At 54.5% G+C, this 20,843-nt stretch overlaps 2 protein-coding genes across 3 annotated transcripts; one reads left to right on the plus strand and one right to left on the minus strand.

Annotated features, from left to right (window-relative positions):
* The first annotated feature begins 1,960 nt into the window (after window positions 1-1,960).
* On the plus strand, window positions 1,961-5,522 carry ERMN (ermin). The gene is made up of 3 exons (XM_015869199.2): window positions 1,961-2,716; window positions 3,045-3,149; window positions 4,202-5,522. The coding sequence occupies exons 1-3, from the start codon at window positions 2,470-2,472 to the stop codon at window positions 4,597-4,599; spliced, it is 750 nt and encodes a 249-aa protein (XP_015724685.1). The 5' UTR covers window positions 1,961-2,469; the 3' UTR covers window positions 4,600-5,522.
* A 1,812-nt stretch (window positions 5,523-7,334) lies between these two features.
* Window positions 7,335-15,393, minus strand: GALNT5 (polypeptide N-acetylgalactosaminyltransferase 5). Of its 2 annotated transcripts, XM_015869219.2 has the most exons (10): window positions 14,076-15,392; window positions 12,220-12,386; window positions 11,802-11,921; window positions 11,569-11,704; window positions 10,880-10,999; window positions 10,452-10,569; window positions 9,987-10,310; window positions 8,623-8,703; window positions 8,353-8,511; window positions 7,335-7,682 (listed from the first exon to the last, which is right to left on the minus strand). In XM_015869219.2, the coding sequence occupies exons 1-10, from the start codon at window positions 15,179-15,181 to the stop codon at window positions 7,542-7,544; spliced, it is 2,472 nt and encodes an 823-aa protein (XP_015724705.1). In that variant the 5' UTR covers window positions 15,182-15,392; the 3' UTR covers window positions 7,335-7,541. The 2 variants fall into 2 exon arrangements, with proteins under 2 accessions (XP_015724705.1, XP_015724706.1); XM_015869220.2 differs by lacking the exon at window positions 8,353-8,511 and having other exon boundaries at window positions 14,076-15,393.
* Window positions 15,394-20,843: the final 5,450 nt, after the last annotated feature.

Here is a 20,843-nt window from a genome sequence, read left to right on the forward strand (position 1 = left end):
AGCACACAGAGCTCGGGGCAGCCCGGGGAGAATCGTAGAAGCACAGACCATCTCGAGTTGGAAGGGACCCACAAGGAGTCAGTCCATCGAGTCCAACCCCTGGCCCCACACAGGACCACTGAAAACCGAAACCCTATGGCTGGGAGCTCCGGCAGTGCTGGGCTGTGCCCACTGCCCTCTGGGGGAGAACCATAGAACCACAGCCCGGTTGGCTTGGAAGGGACCCCAGAGCCCCCCAGCCCCTCCTCTGCCACAGGCTGGTTATTGCCCGTAGCTCAGAGCCCATGTGGGATGTCTGGCCTTGGGTGGGGTTTGTGCTTGGCTCTCCTGGGCTGTACTTTGTGTAGCTGAAGTGGTTTTTTCCCCCAGAGCCATGAGATGTGTTCTGGCTTCTGCAGGAATTATGATGGAAAACCACTCTGGCTTCAGGGCTGTGTTACCCTGCAATTGCTTTCCCCTTGCAGACTGGAGACCTGGTCCAGGAAGCCGTGGGCATACATGAGGTTTCTGCACTTCCCTGTCCCTACCTTGGGTTTCTGCCTGCCCCTGTCCCTGTTCTGCTTGGAGGCAGCTCTCATTTCAGTGGCTGATCTCTGCCCGTGTTTCAGGGCCAGCTGTGATGCTGCTGCCTTCTGTGTGTGCTTCTGCCCAGTTGAGTTCTGTTTTTGCCCAGTATTTCTGTTCTGTGCAGCTGCTTTAGAGGCTTCTGTGCAAAGCAGCTGGAGGCAGCCAGCTCTCATGGCACCGAGGGGCTTTATGGAGTGCAGTGAGTGCACCTGGCACATCTGCAGAGCTGGGAATTGCTTTCGGTCAGTAACATTCCATTCTGGCCATAATTCAGATGGGACAGTCCTGGAACTTTGTGCCTACTGCACAGCCCCTTTACATCCATGGTTGTGCAGCTCGGTGCCTTTCAGACCAGGCAGCATTCAGTTCCAGCAGCAGTCAAGGAGTTCCCAATGGCCTCGGCTCACTGCTCCTGGAACAAGGGCAGGAGCAGCACTGCCTTGCCCTGGCCCAATGCTGCAGCACTCACGCCAGCTGAGCTGTGATTGGAGTAGAAACAGGGTGGCAGGAGATGAGCTGTGGAGAGCACAAGGAGCCCTGGAATGGCTGCTCAGTATTGCTGAGATGGATTGGAGTTGCTGTGGCTCTAATGAGGGGCTCCTGTTGTTGCCTTCCTGCTGTCTGCGCTCACGGTGGTGCTACCTGCAAAATTTGATGGGAAGGACTTCTGGAATGGAAACTTCCTGCTTCAAAGGTCACTTGGAAAGGGGTTCAAAAGGGATTTATACAAATGATGCTATGACCACGAGGTGCTAACCCCACTCCCAGCGCAATTGGAAGCTGTTGAGTTTAAGATGCAAACTCACGGCTGAACTAAAACAGTCACAGGGCTTTGGCTCTGCTTTTAATCAAGGTCTGACCTCAACAAGAGGATTTCCAAATCCCGGAGACTAAAGATATCAGAAATGTTGCATTGTATGAATACAAAAAAGTTGTTCAGAGCAGGAGATTACGGCCTTATGTAAACCTGGCTCTGGTCGGCAGGGCAGGGTTCAGCTGTGGTCAGAAAAGGGCCAGCAAGCGCTGGCACAGCCCTCACACACTGCCTGCCTGGAAGGTCTGTCCGGCAGCTCCTATGGGTGCATTTATCTCATGCCTTCCCCTTTTTTATTCCTTCAGGGAGCGTTTCTGCGGCCCAAAGGTGCCTTTCCTTGGAGCTGCCGCTGAGCATCCCATGGGATGTGGCTGCTTTCACAGAATCACAGAATGACCCGGGTTGGAAGGGACCTCAAGGATCATGTAGTACCGACCCCCCTGCCTGGCAGGGCCACCAAACATACACCTTTACTAGATCAGGTTGCCCAGGAGACCCCATAGATCCCCATAGAGACCCCATAGATCAGGTTGCCCATGGCCCTGTCCAACCTGGTCTTGAACACCTCCAAGGACGGGGCATCCACAACCTCCCTGGGCAGCCTGTTCCAGGACCTAACCACTCTCCTAGTAAAGAACTTCCCCCTAACATCCAACCTTTCAGCGCCCTCCCATAGCGCTGATGGTACCAACGTGGCCCCGGTGCACCGGGGCCGCACGGGGCAGAGCTGGGGCCGCGCTAAGCCGGTTACGGGGCTGCGACGGGGCGGTCACCCTGTGCGGATTACGGGGGGAGAACAGTCGGTGCTCCCGCTGCAGTGGGAGGCACAAAGGACCATTGTGCAAGAAGACAAAATCTCTGTGTGTGACCGCGGCTGACACGTTAGAGCCCCGCTCTGCGCTCCAGCACAAAAGCCGCCTTGCTTCATATTGTTTGTTTATGTAAATAGAGGTGGGCATTTAACTGTGCGGTCAGGGCAGCCCTCGTGGTGGGCGAGGAGCTGATTGGGCCCCGAGGTGCCACGGCCAAACCCCCCGCCGCCCTCGCTGCCATCGCCGGGGCTGAGCAGGGCCGGCTGCCCGCACAGCATGAGCGAGAACGTGCCCCCGGTGCCCGGTGTGCCCGCATGCAATGGGAGCCCGGCCCCCGAGGAGGGTCTGCCGCTGGCTGGCAGCATCACCGACGGCATCATCGGGGCCGCGGGGACGGTGCCTTGCATGGAGGCAGGTGCACAGCCCGGCGCTCTGCTGGCCAAAGGAAATGCGGAGGAAAGCGAGAACTCGTTGGCAGAGGACATGGAACACGGGGACTGTGATGGAGGGGAGCAGTGCGGAGGTAATGTGCGGTGCAGCCTTTTTTTTTGAGTATTTGGGCAGGAAAGTCTCTATTTTCTGTGCAGCCTTAGAGGAGCGGGATGTGTTATGTGCGCTGCTCAGAGCCCCTGAGCTGCAGCTCAGGGTAACAGTGACTCGGAGTAATTGAATGTTAGTGACTGATCTGAGCCGGCGGTTACAAAGCATGGATTGGAATGTACGCGACCAAAGAAAAGAGCAATTTCTGTGCTCCACTCTAAAATTCTGTTGCCAACCTACAATGATTAAAACCTAATTATTATCACTAACCGCTCCACGAGTCCAATTCTTGTCTTTTGTATTTCCCAAAGAAAAGCAAGAGGAGAACATTGCGGCACTGCAGCAGGGAGCAGCTGAGCCCCAGGATGTGACTGAGCCCCAGGACATGGGAGCCTGCAGGCAGGAGCTGGAGGAAGGTAATGCAGAGTGCTGTGTGCCGGAGCACAGTCCCGAGCATGGCAGCAAGTGGCCTCCCAGGCAATGCTACACAGAGTTTTATCACTTCCAAATTCAGCCAAAGCCTTGTGTTGCATTGCAGAGGAGGGAGATGAATTCCTGCTGGTAGCTGCATGTCCTCAGAACCCGGACTCTTTTCCTCCCTGATTTATGAGGGCTCCAGTGTAATGTCTCAATGTTGACCATTCGTGTGGGCACTCCTGAGCTCCTCATGGGGACAAGGGGTGGCTGGGATGAGGGCTGCTGGCTCTAGGAATGGCTGCTGCCATCCCACACTGTTGCCCCCACTCACATGCCTGGCAATCTGCCGTGAGCTGCTGGTTCCTATATGTCAGCTGCCACATCGATACTGAGCCCCTCGTCAGAGAGGAGCAGATGAGCAGCTCGGGGTGGTTGTCACAGAGCTGAGCCGTGTGAATGCAGATATAGGAGATGTATGGCCGTGATTTATGAATAGAAACTGGTGTACCTTTCACTAAGAAAGTAAGAAATATATGAGCATTTGTCCTGAGCAAAATAATACTGAATGGCTTTGAGATGAATCAGGATGGAGGCTTTTCCCTCTCCACACCAGCATCCCCACTCCAGCTGTGCTGCTTTGCAAGTGCACAATAAAATCTATTAAATGATCCTGCACAGCCCCCTCACCTCTGCCACGAGCACTTTATCTCCAAATTGCAGGCAGCTTTTTAGTACCTGACCAATTTAGCCTAATTACTACTCAGAACCCTGCAGGCAGACACTGAATAGAGTGTTTGTTGTGGCACTGGAGCAGAGATGTGCCAAGCAGGACAATACCAAATACTTCCCAAGTGGGGACGTGTGTTTGCCCACGTCCTGGGTGGGCTGTGTGACCCTGGGCAGAGGTCTGTGCTCCACAAGCTGCAGCTCTGGCACTGTTGTGGGCTGGGCTGTGCCTGCAGTGCATGTGGGCACGATGGGTGCAGCCTGGGGGTATCACTCCTCACCCACCCAGGTGGGATGGGGCTCACAGTGCTGCTCTGTGCTGCAGGGCAGCGGGCGCCAGGCACAGCGAGCAGTCCTGGTGGGGAGGTAGTGGTGACCCCCACAAGCAACACTGAGCAGAGAGGGAATGACGCCGAGGAGGACGAAGAGGAAGAGGAGGAGGAGGAGGAGGACACCGAGGAGGACGAGGTGCAGGTGATAGAGGTGCCGAAGGGGAGCGGCGCAGTCCCCCAGCAGCAGCAGGCCAGCACGGAGCTTTCCCCCCCCAGCAGCCCCACCTGCAATGTGCCAGCAGAGAGGGCTGGGGAGCAGCCGGGGCTGGGGAAGAAGAACGACATCTCCAGGCACAGCTACTCCCGGTACAACACCATTTCCTACCGGAAGATCAGGAAAGGAAACACCAAACAAAGAATCGATGAATTCGAATCCATGATGCACTTATAAACCGAGGTGGGGAATCACTTAATGTGCCCGAGAGCTCGCGCTGGTTCTGGTTTTGTTTGTCTCCCAAGACGTGGCCTTCACACAGCATGGATCCACCCCTGCTTCCTTTTCGTATGTGATCCCCTAACTACCTTCCCCTTGACAGCAGGTGGGGCATCCACGGGACAGGGGGGAGCGATGGGTTTGCTGAAGGTGTGACATCAATCCGCTTCAAGTTCACCTGTTTGATTCCATTTTTCATACCCTGCTCACACAGCAGCATGCCCCGAGCTCACTGCGGTCCCAACTTGTGCTGCTGGGGTGGTTGGGGTCACGCAGCCCAGCCCCATTGAGCACAGCCCAACCCAGCCCCGTGCAGCTCTAGGATCAGTGCAATGCAACCTCCCTGCAGCACAGCCGTGCTCTCCATGTGCTGCCATTTTGCACTGTGGCTGCGTTTCATACGACTCAATTTTTAAACTCAGTTTAGATGCAGATTTTTAATTCTTTTTTTCTTGAGACAAAGCAGATGTCAGGATATTTTTTTGCCACCCGAACGCAGCCTTTTCCCTTTCTCCATTTTAAAGCTCTCTTGTATAAGCACAGCGCTGTGGATTCGGTCTCTTTCAAACTGTTTGATGGAAAGCTTTGTCTTGAGTTGGGACGGAGCTTTGCAGACATCATCCCAGAAAGGACTGGGGATGCTCTGGGCAAGGAGAGGAGCTCCGAGCAGGGCTGGGCTGTGGCTCCCACCCCAGCACTCCCCTTTGGCCATCACTGCTTTTGTAATGCTCAGTTTTACATTCTTTCCAGCAGCACTGAGTACTGCTTTGACTTTTTTTTTTTTTTTGTTCCACTGAAAGGCAATTATTTATTGGCAATGTCAAAATAATAAATGGCAATTCTGTGTTGTACAAACAAAACACAGTCCTCATTGTACCATTCAGAATTGTTTATTTGCCCTTTGGTTTGCAATACCCTCAGAGGTCGGTTGTATGCCCCATAGTGCCGGTCTGTTCCCCACTGCCTGGCTCTCCCCCGACCCCACTCAGTGCTTCCCGGCAGGCTGCTGGCACCTGCCTGCTCCCAATGCTCCATCCCAGGCACTGGAGGGGCTGTGCCATGGGCAGCCTTCCCCACACTGCAGGTCTCCTCCATTTATCACCTATCTGTGCTGTGTTGCAGTGCTCAGCTTGGTTTCTCAGGGCTGTGTGCAGGTGAGGTGCTCAATGGGAAGGCCCTGCAGAGAATCAGGACAGGCTGATTGCTGGGCTGAGGGTAATGGGGTGAAGTTCAATGGGATCAGCTGCCGGGTGCTGTGCTTAGGCCACAACAACCCCATGCAGTGCTACAGATGCATGGAAGGCTGGAAAAGGATCTGGGGGTATTTGTGGGTGGCTGTTGACCATGAACCAGCAGTGTGCCCACGTAGCCAAGAAGGCCATCAGCATCCTGGCTGTGTTAGCAGCAGTGTGGCCAGCAGGAGCAGGTGCTGATTGTCCCTCTGTACTCAGCTCTGGTGAGGCTGCACCTCAGTGCTGTGTTCAGTTTTGGGCCCTTCTCTACCAGAAAGACCTCGAGGTCCTTAACTGTGCCCAGAGGAGGCAGCAGAGCTGTGCAGGATCTGAGTGCAGTCCTATGGAGGGCAGCTGAGGGAGCTGAGATTGTTTGGTGTGGAGGTTCAGCAGTGCCCTTATGGCTCTCTACAGCTCCTGACAGGAGGCTGAGTGAGGTGGGGTTGGCCTCTGCTCCCAGGGAACAGCCATGGGACGAGAGGGGATGGCCTCACGTTGTGCCAGGGGAGGTTCAGGTTGGCTGTTAGGAAACATTGGCAGAGCCACCATCCCTGGGGGTGCTCAAGGTCTGTGGGGATGTGGCACTGAGTGGTCAATGGGCACAGTGGGGGTGGGCTGAGGTTGGACTTGATAATCCTAGAGGTCTTTTTCAACCTTAAGAGTCACTATGATAATTTTATAACATTTGGGACAGCACAGTGGGAATGTGGGGGGGAGTGAAAGGGGGAGTAGCTCCAGGGGGTCAGGACTGGAGGCTCAGCCCCATTCTGGAAGTAATTGCTCTCTGTAGTCACTGCTGTGCTGGGTTAGGAGCTGTGTGGCTGTGCTGGGATCCATGCATCCCTGTGCATCACCAGCAGTCCCTGAGGGTGTGCTTGGGTCTGACTCAGACACCAGCACTGCAGCGACCACTGACACAGGCACAGGGGGATGAAGGCACTGGGACAATGCTGGGGATGGGATGTGACCATGACATGGGAACGTGCCGTGACTGTTCAGTGACAAATGATTGAATGTCAGCAAACAGCATTTAATGAAATTCACGCTCCTGATACAACATGACTGCACAAACAACATCTGTGCCATTTTTCTGATAGCGACTGCAGGCGAGCAGCACGAAGGGGGGAGATAAAATCAGGAAGACATATGGAGCAGGAGCCAATTGTGGAAAGCTGTTAGGGCACTCAATGGTTTGGCAGACGCAGGCTGTCAAGTGCTGTCAGCACTGATCCTCAATGTGAAGGGTAACATTATGTCGTGCCTCTTGACCTCAGAGAGGAACGAGCTGCTCTGTACCAGCCTGGAAATGCTGGGCAACAATGTGCAGCCACACCAGTGCCCACAGCCACCCCACGGTGCCCTGCTGGCTGCACACAGAGCAGGGAGCCCAGAGGCCTTCCTCTCAGCACGTGCTGCTCCTGGGGACGTTACAGAAGGTCAGTGTACAAAAGGACAGAAGACTTCAGAAAATATTTCCATTTAATAACGCATAAAACAATGTGGGTTTTTGCCTCACAGTTGAAGGAAAACCACATTTTCAGTGTCCTTACACAGGCTGTGCTGTGCTGGTTGCTCTGAGCTCTCTCTGTGCTGGTTCAATTCCTGCTTGAATGAGAACTCCTGTCTCTGTCCCTGCTGTTGGATGTCTTGTGGTGGGCCCGTGCTCCATCATGCCACATGGTAGCTGCCAAACCTCCACTGCTGGTAGCGGTTGGTGGCGGTACATGTGCCCACCCTCAAGGCCAGCAGCACCGGGTGCACGAGCAGGCAGGTGGGTGGATGCTGGTGCTGCACCATGAGGTGCTCAGCCTGTGGAGAGGGTGATCATTTGGGTTCACATCTGCACAACTTTCCTCACATAACCCCAGTGCCAGAGAGGCGCTGCCCCAGGGCTGCCCCTATTGGGGCATTCTGTGCCTGGCCTGCAGTGCTTGGCACACAGACAGTAACACTGAGGGGGAACAGTCCTCAAAGGACACATGGATTTCTGTCTGGGCAAAAATTGGACAGCACTGCACATGCCATGCCACCCCTCTCCCCATAATGCATGGAAGTATTACTGCTTTGGGCTGAAGAGAAGTGGGGTCTTTGCTATAGGTTGAGGTGTTAAGTCACAGTTACTGTTCTTCCTTCCTAAACTAGGAGTGTTGCCAAAGATGCCAGTTCCTCAGAGCAAAGCCCCACAGGGGGCTGGCACAGGCACTGCAGTGCAGGTCACAAAGTTAAGTACCAATTCTCTCCTACTCAAAACTCTTCTTAAAAACAAAACAAACAAACACACTGTGAACAGAACACCAGTGGATACCAATACCAGTATAAGTGCTACCCATCACCTGGTCTGCCACCAGGGCTCTTCTGGCTGTCACCACACTGCAGATGGCGCAGCCCTACCGTGGTGCTTCCCTCCTGCTCTGGACACATGGTGTGTGGCCAAGCAGCCAGGATTGGGAGCTGTGGGGAGGGCTGGGATGCTACTCACCAGCTCAGGGCGCGCTGCCATAGAGCTGTGCCTCCAGGCTAGGCTGCTCTCCCAGCCCCCACACGGCTGCAGTCCTGGTGCTCCTGCAGCACCCATGGGCACCACGCACAGCTCTCCGTGCCGCAGCAGCCGCAGCCAGGTGTAGTTGAAGTGCTGTGCCTGTGGTAGGGATGGGTGATGGGGGACCTCTGCCAGGAGCCCGGGAGCTGCTCCCTCAGGGGCAGGGACACATGCCACAGATGGCACTGCGTGCTCCATGCAGCACCTTACCTTGTTGTTAACATCACATGCCTGCAGAGCCAGAGTGGTGTTCTGTGCAGTAACGCAGCGTGACGTGGCTACGTTCACAAGCTGGAAAACAGCACCGACATGCATGCTGAGACATCAAATGTCACAAAGAGCATAGGCAGTCCCCATGCCAGCACTGATTAACACTGCCCTCTTAATGGGGGGAAGCAGAGCCACCACATCATTCCTCCTTGGTGCGTGTCAGTGCACACGGCTCTGCTACACATTTCTCCTGCAGGAGAAACCCAAACCCAGCCCCTTCCGGAAGCACTCAAAGCAGGACAAGAGGAGCTCTTTGCAGTACACAGCACTGGGTCAGGTTGCTGAAAGCAGCTCCAAGTTCTGCCCACTGTCTGAGGCTCTGTGGCTGAGAGGACTGCACGCAGGGACGGCAGCAGCCATGGCTGCAGGCACTGTCACCAAATCCCAGTCCCTGCAGGGCCTTTAATTCCCTGCAAACATGGCTCCTTTCCTTCTCTCAGAACTGCTGAAGAATTCCCGAATTAATCCCAGGGAATAAGCAGGCTGTTCAGAGCACAGCTCCCAGCTAAACTTGGTTAGGGTTCAGCACAGCTGGAATTTGCAGAGCTAGCTGAAAAACAGATTTTCTGCCCTATTAAATTTTGAGAATGAAGATAAAAGAGCAATTCAGGTGGCCTGAATCAGGACAAAGCACGGCAGCACCATGGACACTTTCACAGGCACAGAACTGAGAAGCGGAGGTTGTGGTTCCACTGAAACAAAGGTCCCTGTGTATGGCCTCACTGCTCTGCACTGGATGTGATGCGGGGCTTTACTGCTCTGGATGAAGCAGAAAACCTAAAGAAGCAAATGCTTTCCAGAAATTCCATGTTTTCCATGTCCTCGAGGCTATTGTTGCTCAGCCTGGCTCACTGTGGAGCTCCTGGGCCTGTTCTCAGACACACAGGGTGTGAGCCCTCCGGGTTGCACTGCTGGCATCACTGCAACTCATCTTACAAAGCGGGCACTTCCCCGATGTGACTGCGATCAGAGACCGCAAGCAACTGAGCGCAATGTCTTGGCGGAACTCCTGAGCAGAGCGGCGATGTGCTGCACCCTGCTGGTGGGCATGGAACGGAATAGTACAGAACTGTACAGCCCTACGGTCAAACTGCCCCTCGGAACCGGTTACTTTTAGCCCTTCTCAAAAACTGACTGTTCTGTGAGGAGTTTATAGAAACTTCACAGACATACAGCAGAATCCTGACTGTTGCCATGGATTGAAGACCCACTACCTCATTCCAGGTGCACCAAGATGACTCCACGCCTTTAATCCAAGCCAGCGAGGCCAGGTTTAAAGGAGAGGAGCATCACTCGGTACCTACCAGCCCGCTGGCCTTCACCAGGGGAGCCGCCAGGTCTGGGTACACATTCTCCAGGTACCAGTGGAAGCTGTGGCACTGCAGCCTCTCCCGCAGTGCTTTCTGCTGGCTCAGGTCACCCAGCTCAGGGCGCCGCTGCAGCAGGTGATACGCGTGGCCATAGAACAGCTCCTTGTAGTCGTCCAGCCAGACCTCAGCCACACGCGCCAGGTTCCTCTCCACCGTTCTCACCCGATCCTTTGGGAACGAGTAGGGGTTGTCGTTCCTGAAGATGTGCCCCACTCTGGAGCACGGGATGATTTCAATCTCTCCTCCGCACATCCAGACCTGAGGAGCAGAGGATGCCTGGGCAGGAACTCTGCGCTCTGGCTTTGTGCAAGGCAGAAGAGAAGCAGCAAGGGGCTGGGGGCTGTGCCTGCAGGATTGCCCAGAGCAGGCATGCAGAACAGGCTGCCAAAAGTGACCTACCTTGAATGAAAGCTCCATGTTTTCACCTCCCCAGACATCCAGACCTGAGTCATACGTTCCCAGCTCAAAGAAGTACTTCTTCTCAATGGAGAACAAGCCCCCTGCCATTACCGGGCACCTGCATCAGGCAGCAAGGTGCAGGTCAGTAGGTCAGAACACACCTGTCCCCTTCACCTTCACCAAGAGATCACCCACAAGCAGGGCTGTGAGGTGCCTGGAGATGGCGTGTGGGTTTGCACTTACAGCACAGACCCTGGGACCCAGCCTTTTGGTGCCGACTGATAAAGGTAACATTAAAAACACAATATTTGGTGGCTGGGGCTTTGCCACGGCCAGTGGGGTGATGCCCTGTGTCACACCACCAGCACAGAGTGAGCTGCTAACTGCAAACAGGCGGGCTCCCAAAGCTCTCAGATTTGCCTCTGTACCTTATTATATCAGTTTCCTTGAGTTTGTTTTTCTCAATGACTTCTTGTGGAATCTGCTTCCATCCAAAATTCATCGGCCAAGTAAAAATCCCACGCTGAAAGTTATCCACTGTCATGTAGCTGAACAGGGCAGAGATGGAGATGACGAATTCTGAGTCACATTCCTGATTGAAATGTCACCCTTAATGAACAAAGAAGAACGTCTGTACCTAATTAAAGCAGGATTCTAACAAATTTCATCAGGAATTCTCTTCATCTACAACAGCAGAACCATTCAGACTGGAGAAGACCTCTAAGATCCCAACACACCCCACCAGGCCCACTGCCCACATCCCTCAGTGCCACATCTCCACAGCTCTGGGACACCCCCAGGAATGGTAAATCACCCCCCCCACTCCTTGTGCAGCTGTGCACTGCCCAGCCAATCCTCTTAGGAAGAACTTGTTCCTAACACCCAGCCCGACCCTCCCTCGGTGCAATGTGAGGCCACCACCTCCTGACCTGAAATTAGTGAAAAGATAAAGAGGTGTGTGATAAAGGAGTGGCCAAGACTTCTGCTGCTGATTTCTGGTGTATGCCCCCGTGGGAGGGCAGGCAGAGGGTTAGGGCGTGCAGATTCTTGCTATTACATTCTGACACAGAGTGAGGGCTCTCCTAGTGCCACGGCAGGATGACCTGGGCCATGTTACCTCATGTCCTTGTCGCTGATCACCTCGATGACAGGACAGGCCACCCTGGCACGGTGCAGGCGGACACGCTCTAGCAGTGGCTCCAGCCAGCCCACATTGCACTCCACGTGTGAGTCCAGGAAGGTCAGCACGGTGCCTACGGGCAGGAGTCGTGGTACCATCAGGTGTGTGCCAGCAGCCCCTGGCAGTGCTGGGCCACGTAGGGAGCTCCAAATGCCCCGGCTCTGTCTCACCTCTGGCAACCTGCGCACCCGCCAGCCGGGCCCGAATGAGACCATGCCTTTCTCTGAGGTGCAGGACTTTCACCTTCGGGAACTGCGACATGTATGCATCCAGCTTCTCCTTGAGGTAGTCTGGGAGAGAAAAGCAGAGCGAGGCTGACAGACCCATCTTGCACCTATCTCCAGGTGTGAGAAGCGATGGGCAGAGAGCTCCTGGAAGTTCTCAAAGACACACAGGTGTCTGCAGGGCAGGGACACAAGCTGGCATAGCTCATCACCAGCTGGTTTGTGGAGTCACTGTGCATGCATGGTAATACATCAGGAGAAAAATGCGATTTCTTACTAGTATTCAAAGTGAAGAACAAAGAACAAATGGTGCTCTGGCCTTGAGCTGTCTCAGCTTAACTAAGGTAGAAGCAGCTTCACTCACCTTTAGTGCTGAAGTCGTCCACCAAGATGAGCTCCTGGAGCAGATGTGGGGGGGAGCGGCTGAGCACGCTGTGCACCGAGCGCAGCAGTGTGGACCACACCTCATCCACAAAGCACATGATGACGGTGGTGGTTGGCAGGTCGTCGTGAACCTGCTGCTCCAAGCACCTGCATGGAGGGCAGTGATGGGTTTGTCACTGCTGACCCACAGCCAAACGTAATTCACCACTTTCTGCGGCTCCCTTTCTTTGCTAACTACACAGAATATACATACATAAATGCATACATTTTATATACATGCATGCATATTAATTCTATATAATTAATGTTAAGCAAATTCTTTTGAAACTGCACCCTTACACAGGCCTCTAAAGAAAAGCAGCCTGCAGCCTTTACGTTCTGCTGATATCCCCTTGAAATCAGGGAGGTGTATGCTCTGACTCTGCTGGAGTTGCTTTGGAGATTGCTCCCTCAGGTCTCCTGTCCTGTCCATAGCCTGGCACTGCCGCCCTGACCTGCACGGTGCTCAGCCACACCATGCAGTGCCATACAGCATGCAGTGCCATACAGCATGCAGCCTTTGTTTCAGCCAGGAAATCTGGGTTCCTACCTAATCCTAGACTAACTGCCCCAGAGTGACTGTGGCAGTGATGTGGGAGGAACTGGGGCACGTGGGGACCCACCTCTATTTGGCCAAGGTGTTGTTAGCCAGATAGCCAGGCATTATCCCAGATACAAAACGGATGTGACTTCCTTCTCAGCAGAACTCCTGACTAACCAGAGGCGGGCAGTGCTCCTGCAGGTCTGTTCTGCACTGCAGCTCCCAGTGCTCAGCCCTCAGCTCCGGTTTTACTGCAGGCAGCTCTCGCTCTGCATACAGGTGGCTTCTGTATGTGACACCTCCTGCTCACTGGGAAGCTGCCATGGCTGCCTTCCTCCTCCCCTGCCCTGTTCCTCCCTGCCAGGACCTCCAATGGCTCACAGAACAACACAGGAATGCACATGCATTGACTGGGACAGGGCACAGCACAAACTCCACGTCAAAGCTCCTGTGACAGACAGGAGGATTTGTGCCCCACAGGTCTCCCACCTGCCCCCTGTGCCATTTGCAGAACCAACAGCACGTTTTGCAGGGGAAAGGGGATGAGGGGTCTACAGAACCACAGAACCATTAAGGCTGGAAAAGACCTCTAGAATCCCCATGCCCAACCCCACCCACCCCACCATGCCCACGTCCCTCAGTACCACATCCCCATGGATCTAAAACAGCCCCAGGGACAGTGACCCCTCGCTCCCCCACTCCCTGAGCAGCCTGTGCCAGTGTCCGGCCACCCTCTGGAGAAGGAATTGCCCCTAATACACAACCTAAGACTCCATGGTGCAATGTGAGGCCAACACCTCTCACCCCATTGTGAGTATTTGCTTTTCAATCACCACTCTGCCAACAGTCCCAAGGTTTGCAGAGCTGACACCCTGTGCTGGGCAGCAGGATAATCATGGTTGGAAAAGGAGTGAACCTGGGATGTCCCCATTGTCACATTGGCCACAGCCACATCCTTGTGTCGGCAAACAGCAGGCAGCTTCGGCTGGATTGCCAGCTACTCTCCAGGTGGGTGCCAGCCCCTGATGTCATGGGCATGGAATGCTCCTGATACCCAGGCACACTGGCTGTGTGTGGAACCAAACACATGAGCACTGAATGGTGCCACACCTGATACGGTACACCTGATATACACCAAGCTACATGCCCTCACCTCTCTGGTCAGCAGGCACAGCCAGTTAAGCCACGCTGGAAGTTCTCCCAGACTCACCGTTACCATCATCACTCACCCAGCAGCGTGGCAAAGCAGGGCTTACCCAGCAGGCCTGGTGTCTGCTATGGCTCGGTCCACAGGGATCAAATCACTGAGGAAGACGTTAAAGTTTCCTTCCTTCCATCGACTTTTGGCTTCTTCTTGTTTGTCATCAGGGACTGCCACTGGATGTCCAAACTGCCCAGGTGCCTGGGGGTCTCTGGGCACCAGTGTGACATCCATGGCCAGGACCCGGTGTGTGCCGATGGCTGCTGCCTCCTTCCCACCCAGCTCAGGGGCCATCCCTGGTCCTGCTGCTGCTGCCATGGGGGTGCCACGGCCTGGGGTGCGCTGTGCTGCAGTCCTGATGGTGATGTGTGTGGCAGAGGTGCCATTGCTCCCTGGTACTCGGTGCAGTTCTTGGCTCCTGGTCAAGTTTCCCCCAGAGTTGAAGCCAAGGCTGGGTGCTGCAAAATTAGTGAGGTTGACACCCTCTTTGCTAACAAGGACGAAGTGCTCAGGAGGAGACACTGTGTTCTCTCCCTCTCTGCTCTCCGCTACCCGGGCTGTCGGGGCGGCCCCCCCCAGGTGCGGACTGCCGCGGGCACCGTGTTCGGGTCCCTCCGTCCCGTTTCGCTTTGCAGGGGACGGGGCTTTGGGGGATAGAGCTCTGCCCCCCGCCGTTCCCGGCGGTGCCCCCGGCTCTCCGTCCCCGCGAACAGTCCGAGCCGCCGCCGCGTCCCCCGCCCGAGCCGGTGCCACGTCGTGCGGGACGGACACCCGCGCCACCGTCCCCCCCGGTCGCACTCCTCCGCTCGGGGCGGCCGATTCCGGGGGGCTCCGCTCCCCACCCGGACCCCGCTGCCCCGCTGACGCCGTCGGCGCTCTCTCCCCGTCCGCGCCCCCACGCGGCCCCGCGGCCGCCGCCAGCCCCGCCGCCGTAGCCCTCGGGGGAACGTGGTCCCGGCGGTTGCCGCCCTCCGGCTCCGGGGGGGCTCTCCATGGCCGGCCCCGCTCACGCCGCCCCCGTCCCACGGCTGCCCGCGCACCGACGTCGCCGAAGGAGAGCCGGAGCGCGGCCATGTCAAAGAGCAGCCAGATGACGGAGGCCACGAAGACGAACGCCAGCGCCCGGCCGCTGCCGCGGAACAGCTTCCGCAGCCCGTTCATCCTCCCCGCGATCCCCCCGGGCGGGTCCGGGCCGCCTTGCCTGGGGGTGGGCGGCGCGGTCCCCTTTCCCTGCCCGGCTCAGCGCAACGCGAGGGAAAACTCAGCCGCAGCCCCGGCCGCCCGCCGTTCCCTGCCTGCGTGGCAGTCCCCCCCCGCCGCCCGCCGGCCCTCGGGCCCGCAGCATCGCGCCCCGCTCGCCCGTCCGCTGTGCGCAACCCAAGAGGAAAGAGGGGAAGGGGGCGGCGGGACAAGGTTTCCTTCTCCCCACCCCACCCCACCCCGCCCAGCCTCGCACTGTAACCCAACACCCCTGCACAGGAGGAAACTATTGCTGCTCATTACACCGCCAGCTCTATGCCGGGCTCTTACCTTCCGCGCCGTCCTAACTGCGTTCGCAGAACTTTGTCGGGAGGTGTTGCTGCGCTTCGTACCGCCGCAACGCTCCCTCGCTGCATTCGGAGCACCCTACAGCATTAAATCCTCGTTGGCTCCGCAGCCAGGAGCGAGTGTGTCCGGCGTTGCCCGCTGGCAGCGCACAGCACCGCTCGGGCTGCCGACGGCTCATTTACTCGACGGCACAGACGGGGAGCACAATGAACGCCGCACCGGGGCTGCGGGGCGGTGACGTGGCACGGCCCGGCGGGGCTCGGAGCGCTGCGCTCCGAGGGGGAAAAAGCTGGAGTCAGTAGTTTGCAGCTCTTGAAATCTGGCATCGGTGACCTTAAAGCCAAGGCACAGCGTGGAGTGACAAAGTGACAGATTTTTCCAAGCCCGGGCTCCGACGCACCGCAGCGCCCGCATGAATATTGAAAGATCAAGAAGCAAATGGCAAAACGCTCCGTTCCTACTTAAGTAGCAGGTTCTGAGCCCAGCCCCTGCTCGTGCTGCGGGCTGTGGGTGCATCTTCCTGGCACAGGTGGCAGCTCTCTGGTTTACCAGGGCTGTGCAGCTCTTCTCCCCTGCCGTGTGAGCAGCTGTGCTCCGGGAGGATGTGTGTGTGCATGGTGTGCGCTGAGGGATCCTCAGGAAGAGGGGGGAGGGATAAGGTTGCAAAGGGATGGTTAAAAGGGAAAAGATGAAGGTTCGGAGTCAAGACTGAATGCAGAATAAATAATCCCTTCGGCGTAAAAGGGAAAGTTTGAGATAAACCACAGGCTGTGGTTTCCTTCTGCATGCTGGCACTGGTTCCTGGTTTTACTTCAGCTCCTCAGTGCAGACCCCTGGAGCCACCCCACAGGGAGGATCTGGACCTCTGAGCTGTGCTCTGCAGTGGGAAGGGGCAGCCCTGCTCTCGCCCTGCCCACAGCCCCACGCAGGGCAGGTCCCTGCACTCCAGTGGCTGATCTCCAGCCTGGGTCAGAGCAGGGCTGCTGGGTCACTCAGGCACGGCCACGTCTCGCTCCGTCCTCCTTGGCAAGTGTAAGCATTCCAGATCCCGGTGCAGACTCCTGGCACAAGGCAGCTGCTTTTGCAGGGAGAAATTCTCTAACTGAGGCTCCTCTGTCATTAAAGCAATCCAAAGCTCAGACTGAAAAGCACTGAAGCAAGATAACTTGTAGATGAAATCTCAGTCTTTTTCTTCTGGCACAGCAGTGCGCTGGAGGTGACCGAACATGATGATAACTCTGTATAATAGTTTCTTAATGTATAAAAACAATTGTTCAGAGAGGAACTGGAGAGGAATGGTCCCATACTGAAGGCTGGCAGGCTTGAAAAATTGTCTTTCTTGTCTGGAGCAGAAAAGACCCAGCAAAGTCAAAGGCAGAACATTGGGCCATGGATGCCAAAATGGGGTACTTGGGATTGGTCAGACCACACAGAATGCACGGGGCCTTTCCTGGAAATGGCAGAGAACAGCTGGGTTGTTCAGGAAGCACTCAAGCTCTTCCTCTCACTGCCATGCAGGATCTGCCATATCTTCATTACTTAATGTCTTAATTACTTCTCTGCAGTTGAACACCAGAGTGTTTCCTTCGTGGTCAGGTGGCACAGACATGGACACAGGTATTGCATTAAGAAAACCATGCTGGAAATCACATTTACAGAAGGCCTGCTCAGTGCACATAGGGACAGCAGAGTAGAGAAGTGTATGAGCAGGAATGCCAATGGGAGAAGGGAAGATTTCCCACGGAAGGATCCCACTCACAATGGCTGTTTGTGTTCTGCCACCACCTTTGCTGTACTTGTGGGTCACTTCCTCCCATGCCCAATCACCACAGCTCTTCCCATCCACGCTCCCAGTTATGAAACCATGATTTTGTTCCTGAGACATAACCGTGCCTACAAGCGATAATCAGCCACTACAATAACTTTATTTGTGAATGATTTGTTCGTTGAGATTTTGAGTTCCATAAAGTATTAATTATGTTCAGTAAGAATGATATGACAAATCTCTCTATGTCTGTGTATGTTCTCTGAGGTCCTTCTGGGCTTTGAATCTGCTGGTTAACTTTAATGAAATCTGACAGAGCAATACACATCTCAAAGACCTCAGGTCCCAGAGCCGAGGAAGGGAAGCCCCAGCTCAGTGCCCCACTGAAGGGAAAGCTGGATGCTCTGCCATGGCAACAGGCAGCAGAGAACCCACACTGTGGTCAGAAAGGCCTGGATGGAGGCTGTACTCCAGCAGTCCTTGGCCTTGCTCAGTGGGTGTTATGCCCAGGGGACACAGAGACAGGGGAAGCACATCCTGTGCCAGGCTTGGCTTTGGGCTCCTTGGCTTTGGGCTCCTTCCCCAGCGGAGCAGGTTTGGCAGGGCAGGCAGTGACTCACGGGGTGGGGAATGGAGCTGGGCTCCTCCATTCCTGTTGTGCTCCTCTGCAAATAAATCTAATGCTGCTTGCCAGAGAGCTGTACCCCTGGGAGGAAGCACCTCTCTCCATCTGAGGTTAAGGATGAGCCCTGAGCTGCTTCTCAATGGGACTCACCATCTTGTGTGAATTAACTTCCCGAGTGCAGTACAGTATTGCCCCAATGAAGCAGGTATGCTCAGTGCCTGAACAGATGTGTACTACAACATGTTGGTAAATCACTGAGATCAGAGTCTCTGGTTATCAGGTGAGTTTCAGCTCTGTGCTGCTCTGTGCCGACAGGCAGTCCCTGGGTTCCACCCCCCTGCACCAAGTGCAGTCCTGTGCAGCACCTCCTTTCTCTTAACATGGAAAGTCAGGCAAAAAAGAATGAGGAAACGTTAAAGCTGGCATATGCTGGTAGCCTGTGTGGGATGCTGGGGGAGTTTCTGGCTTTCCTGAAATCTCAGCTCTCAGTAATTGCTCCTGCAGTCAGATGAGATGGAACGTTTTGCTTTGGAAGGAAAGTTTATGGTCTGGTTCTGCGGCGAAGCTGCCAAGCTCTCGATGTAGAAAACTGGCGAATATCAGGCAGTTCTGTGGTGTGGGCTGAAACATCTGAACATTAGGAGACTGAACTTTACATTGCTGTTTTTAAAGATCTTTTGGTGTGGGGCTGACCCTGCTGTTATGGGGCGGGATTTGGGGCACGTGGTGCTGGGGAAGCTCTGTTCTCTTGTGGCCATCTGCACGAGTCATGTTTGAGGGCAGCTTTCCCCCAAATGGAGCTGGTTATGTAAGGAAAGATTAGAAAAGCCATTTATTTTCCCTTCTTTTTTTTGTATAAATAGTGACCCAGATTTCCGCATACCCATAATAGGAGCGCATGCGCTGGGATTGGGAATGGAAACAGCAGTGGGGCCCACAATTTGCATAGAGGTCATGTTTGGCTAATGTGTGTCTTGTAGGAGCAGACAGCATGTAAAAGAGGACGGTTACAACCTGACCCAGCGATGTTTTTAAATTTCAAATTATGCATAAAGTATGCATTCAATTAATTAGGGAATTCGTTAAGAAGAGACGAGCAAAGCAACTAGTTAGCAGCATGCACCGCTTAGTAATGCGAGCCCACTTTCTATAATTGTTATATATCATTTGTCTCATAACATTATCCTTTGATAAATTATTGCAGCATAATATGATATATGTAGCTTATTAACAGTTTCATTAATTACTATTAGAGCAAAGACACTCTGAAATCTGGCGCACATCGGAACAAATGTTGAAGCAGATGGTTGAAATTAGTGGAAAGCGATTGGATGCTGAACCCTTTTACCTAATTACGTTATTACATCAAAATAGTTAAATTTGTCAAGTTGTCAGCAAAGTGCTGGGAATGGCCAGAGATTTTGTGTTGCATTTAGGCGACGACGGCCTCACATTGCACCAGGGGAGGCTCAGGTGGGATGTGAGGGACAATTCCTTCTCCAAAGAGCAGCCAGGCACTGCTCAGCTGTGCAGGGAGTGAGGGGACACCCACATACTCCTGTATGTGCTCGGCTCATAGGGTGGGGTGTGTGGAGCTTGTGCAAAATGATTATTTCATATTTGAGGTACTGGACTGCTCTCTGAAGTTATACATTCTTTCCTCTTCCTCCTGCCTGAAAGGCTACATAGTGTTTTACACATTGAAGCAGCTCATTTCCTGCTCTAATTTCTGTACATGACATTTTTAAGAGAAGAGAGGCGCTTTCTTCAGCACACAGGTGTGTGTTTGCTGTAGTGTGGACGCTGTGTGGCACAGACAGTTCTGTGTTGGTACCTGAAGTGAGCTGTGCATGCAGGGCTGCTTCCATCTGCTCATTGCAAGCCATCTCTCCTCTGGCACAAAGTGAATATTTGGAGTTCTGACATCACCAGAAGCAATTGTGGGAGATTCTCTTGATTAGTTTTTAGTGCTGATCTTCACATTGGCATAGGTTGAGGCCAGCAAAGGCCAGGGAGTCCCAAAGGGAGAGCTGGCCAACATGGGGTGGCACCAGCCATTCTGAGGATGAGTGAAGGTGTTTTGGTAGTTGATGGCCATGAAATAATGTGTTGTATGAAGATGGTCAGTGTGACCACCTGCAGGCAGCCAGCCACTATTGGGCTGAGTGGTTCACATGCACGGTGAGTAAGAAAGTGAAAGTTACCAGTAATCAATTGAAAGCCAGGGAAAGTGATCGGCAACATGCAGTGGACTCTTTAGACTTGCCAAACAAGACGAAATCCCTAAGCAATTTCAAAAGCCCAGAGGTTATCTGGAAATGTGTTCCTGAACTTGTTGCTGCTGTGCCCACAATAAAATCCCACCATGGCTGTACACTGAGGGGAACCAAAGCAAGGCCGTGCCAAGGGTACCTGATACAGTCACATAAGGCTGTTGGCCTGACAGATGCATGTGCTGCCATCACTGGGGAGAGCTGTCCGTGTGAGCCGGCACTGCCTGGGATGCCATCCTCGGAGAGCTGACAACAACCCGACCTGAAGGACTTAGGCTGAAATTACGGCTCTCATGGGGTGCCCTTGTCTCACTACCAGGCTGCGAAGTCTGACTTTGTCTGGAGGAATCCGCTGCAATCCACAGCCGCGCTCACTCAGAGCATCCCATGCAGAGGAGTCGCGCTTGCTTTTTGACCAGGAAAGTCGAATGTTTCAGAAAACAGTTGCAGGAAGGACGAATGTCCCCGTCAGACCGCATTGTGAGTGGCCTATTTCTCCTCCGGCCACAGGGTGGTGCTTTTGCCCTCTCTATAGCCCGTCGGAGCAGCAAAAATAGCTCGGAAACTGTTGACGAAAGTCTTTAATTTTAGAAGAATCACTGGGGATAGGAG

This window comes from Coturnix japonica, chromosome 7, assembly GCF_001577835.2.
Source record: "Coturnix japonica isolate 7356 chromosome 7, Coturnix japonica 2.1, whole genome shotgun sequence".
NCBI classification, from domain to species: Eukaryota; Metazoa; Chordata; class Aves; order Galliformes; family Phasianidae; genus Coturnix; species Coturnix japonica.

Bases quoted from the DNA above. Each gene is read 5' to 3' on its own strand.
- GALNT5 (XM_015869219.2), bottom strand. From the start codon at position 15,181: ATGAACGGGCTGCGGAAGCTGTTCCGCGGCAGCGGCCGGGCGCTGGCG. The intron at 12,387-14,075 runs GTAAGCCCTGCT...CCCTCCATGCAG, and splicing joins GCAGACACCAGGCCTGCTGG to GTGCTTGGAGCAGCAGGTTC. The intron at 11,000-11,568 runs GTAACATGGCCC...TGCCCTGTTCAG, and splicing joins ATCAGCGACAAGGACATGAG to CTACATGACAGTGGATAACT.
- ERMN (XM_015869199.2), top strand. From the start codon at position 2,470: ATGAGCGAGAACGTGCCCCCGGTGCCCGGTGTGCCCGCATGCAATGGG. The intron at 2,717-3,044 runs GTAATGTGCGGT...TATTTCCCAAAG, and splicing joins TGGAGGGGAGCAGTGCGGAG to AAAAGCAAGAGGAGAACATT. The intron at 3,150-4,201 runs GTAATGCAGAGT...TCTGTGCTGCAG, and splicing joins CAGGCAGGAGCTGGAGGAAG to GGCAGCGGGCGCCAGGCACA.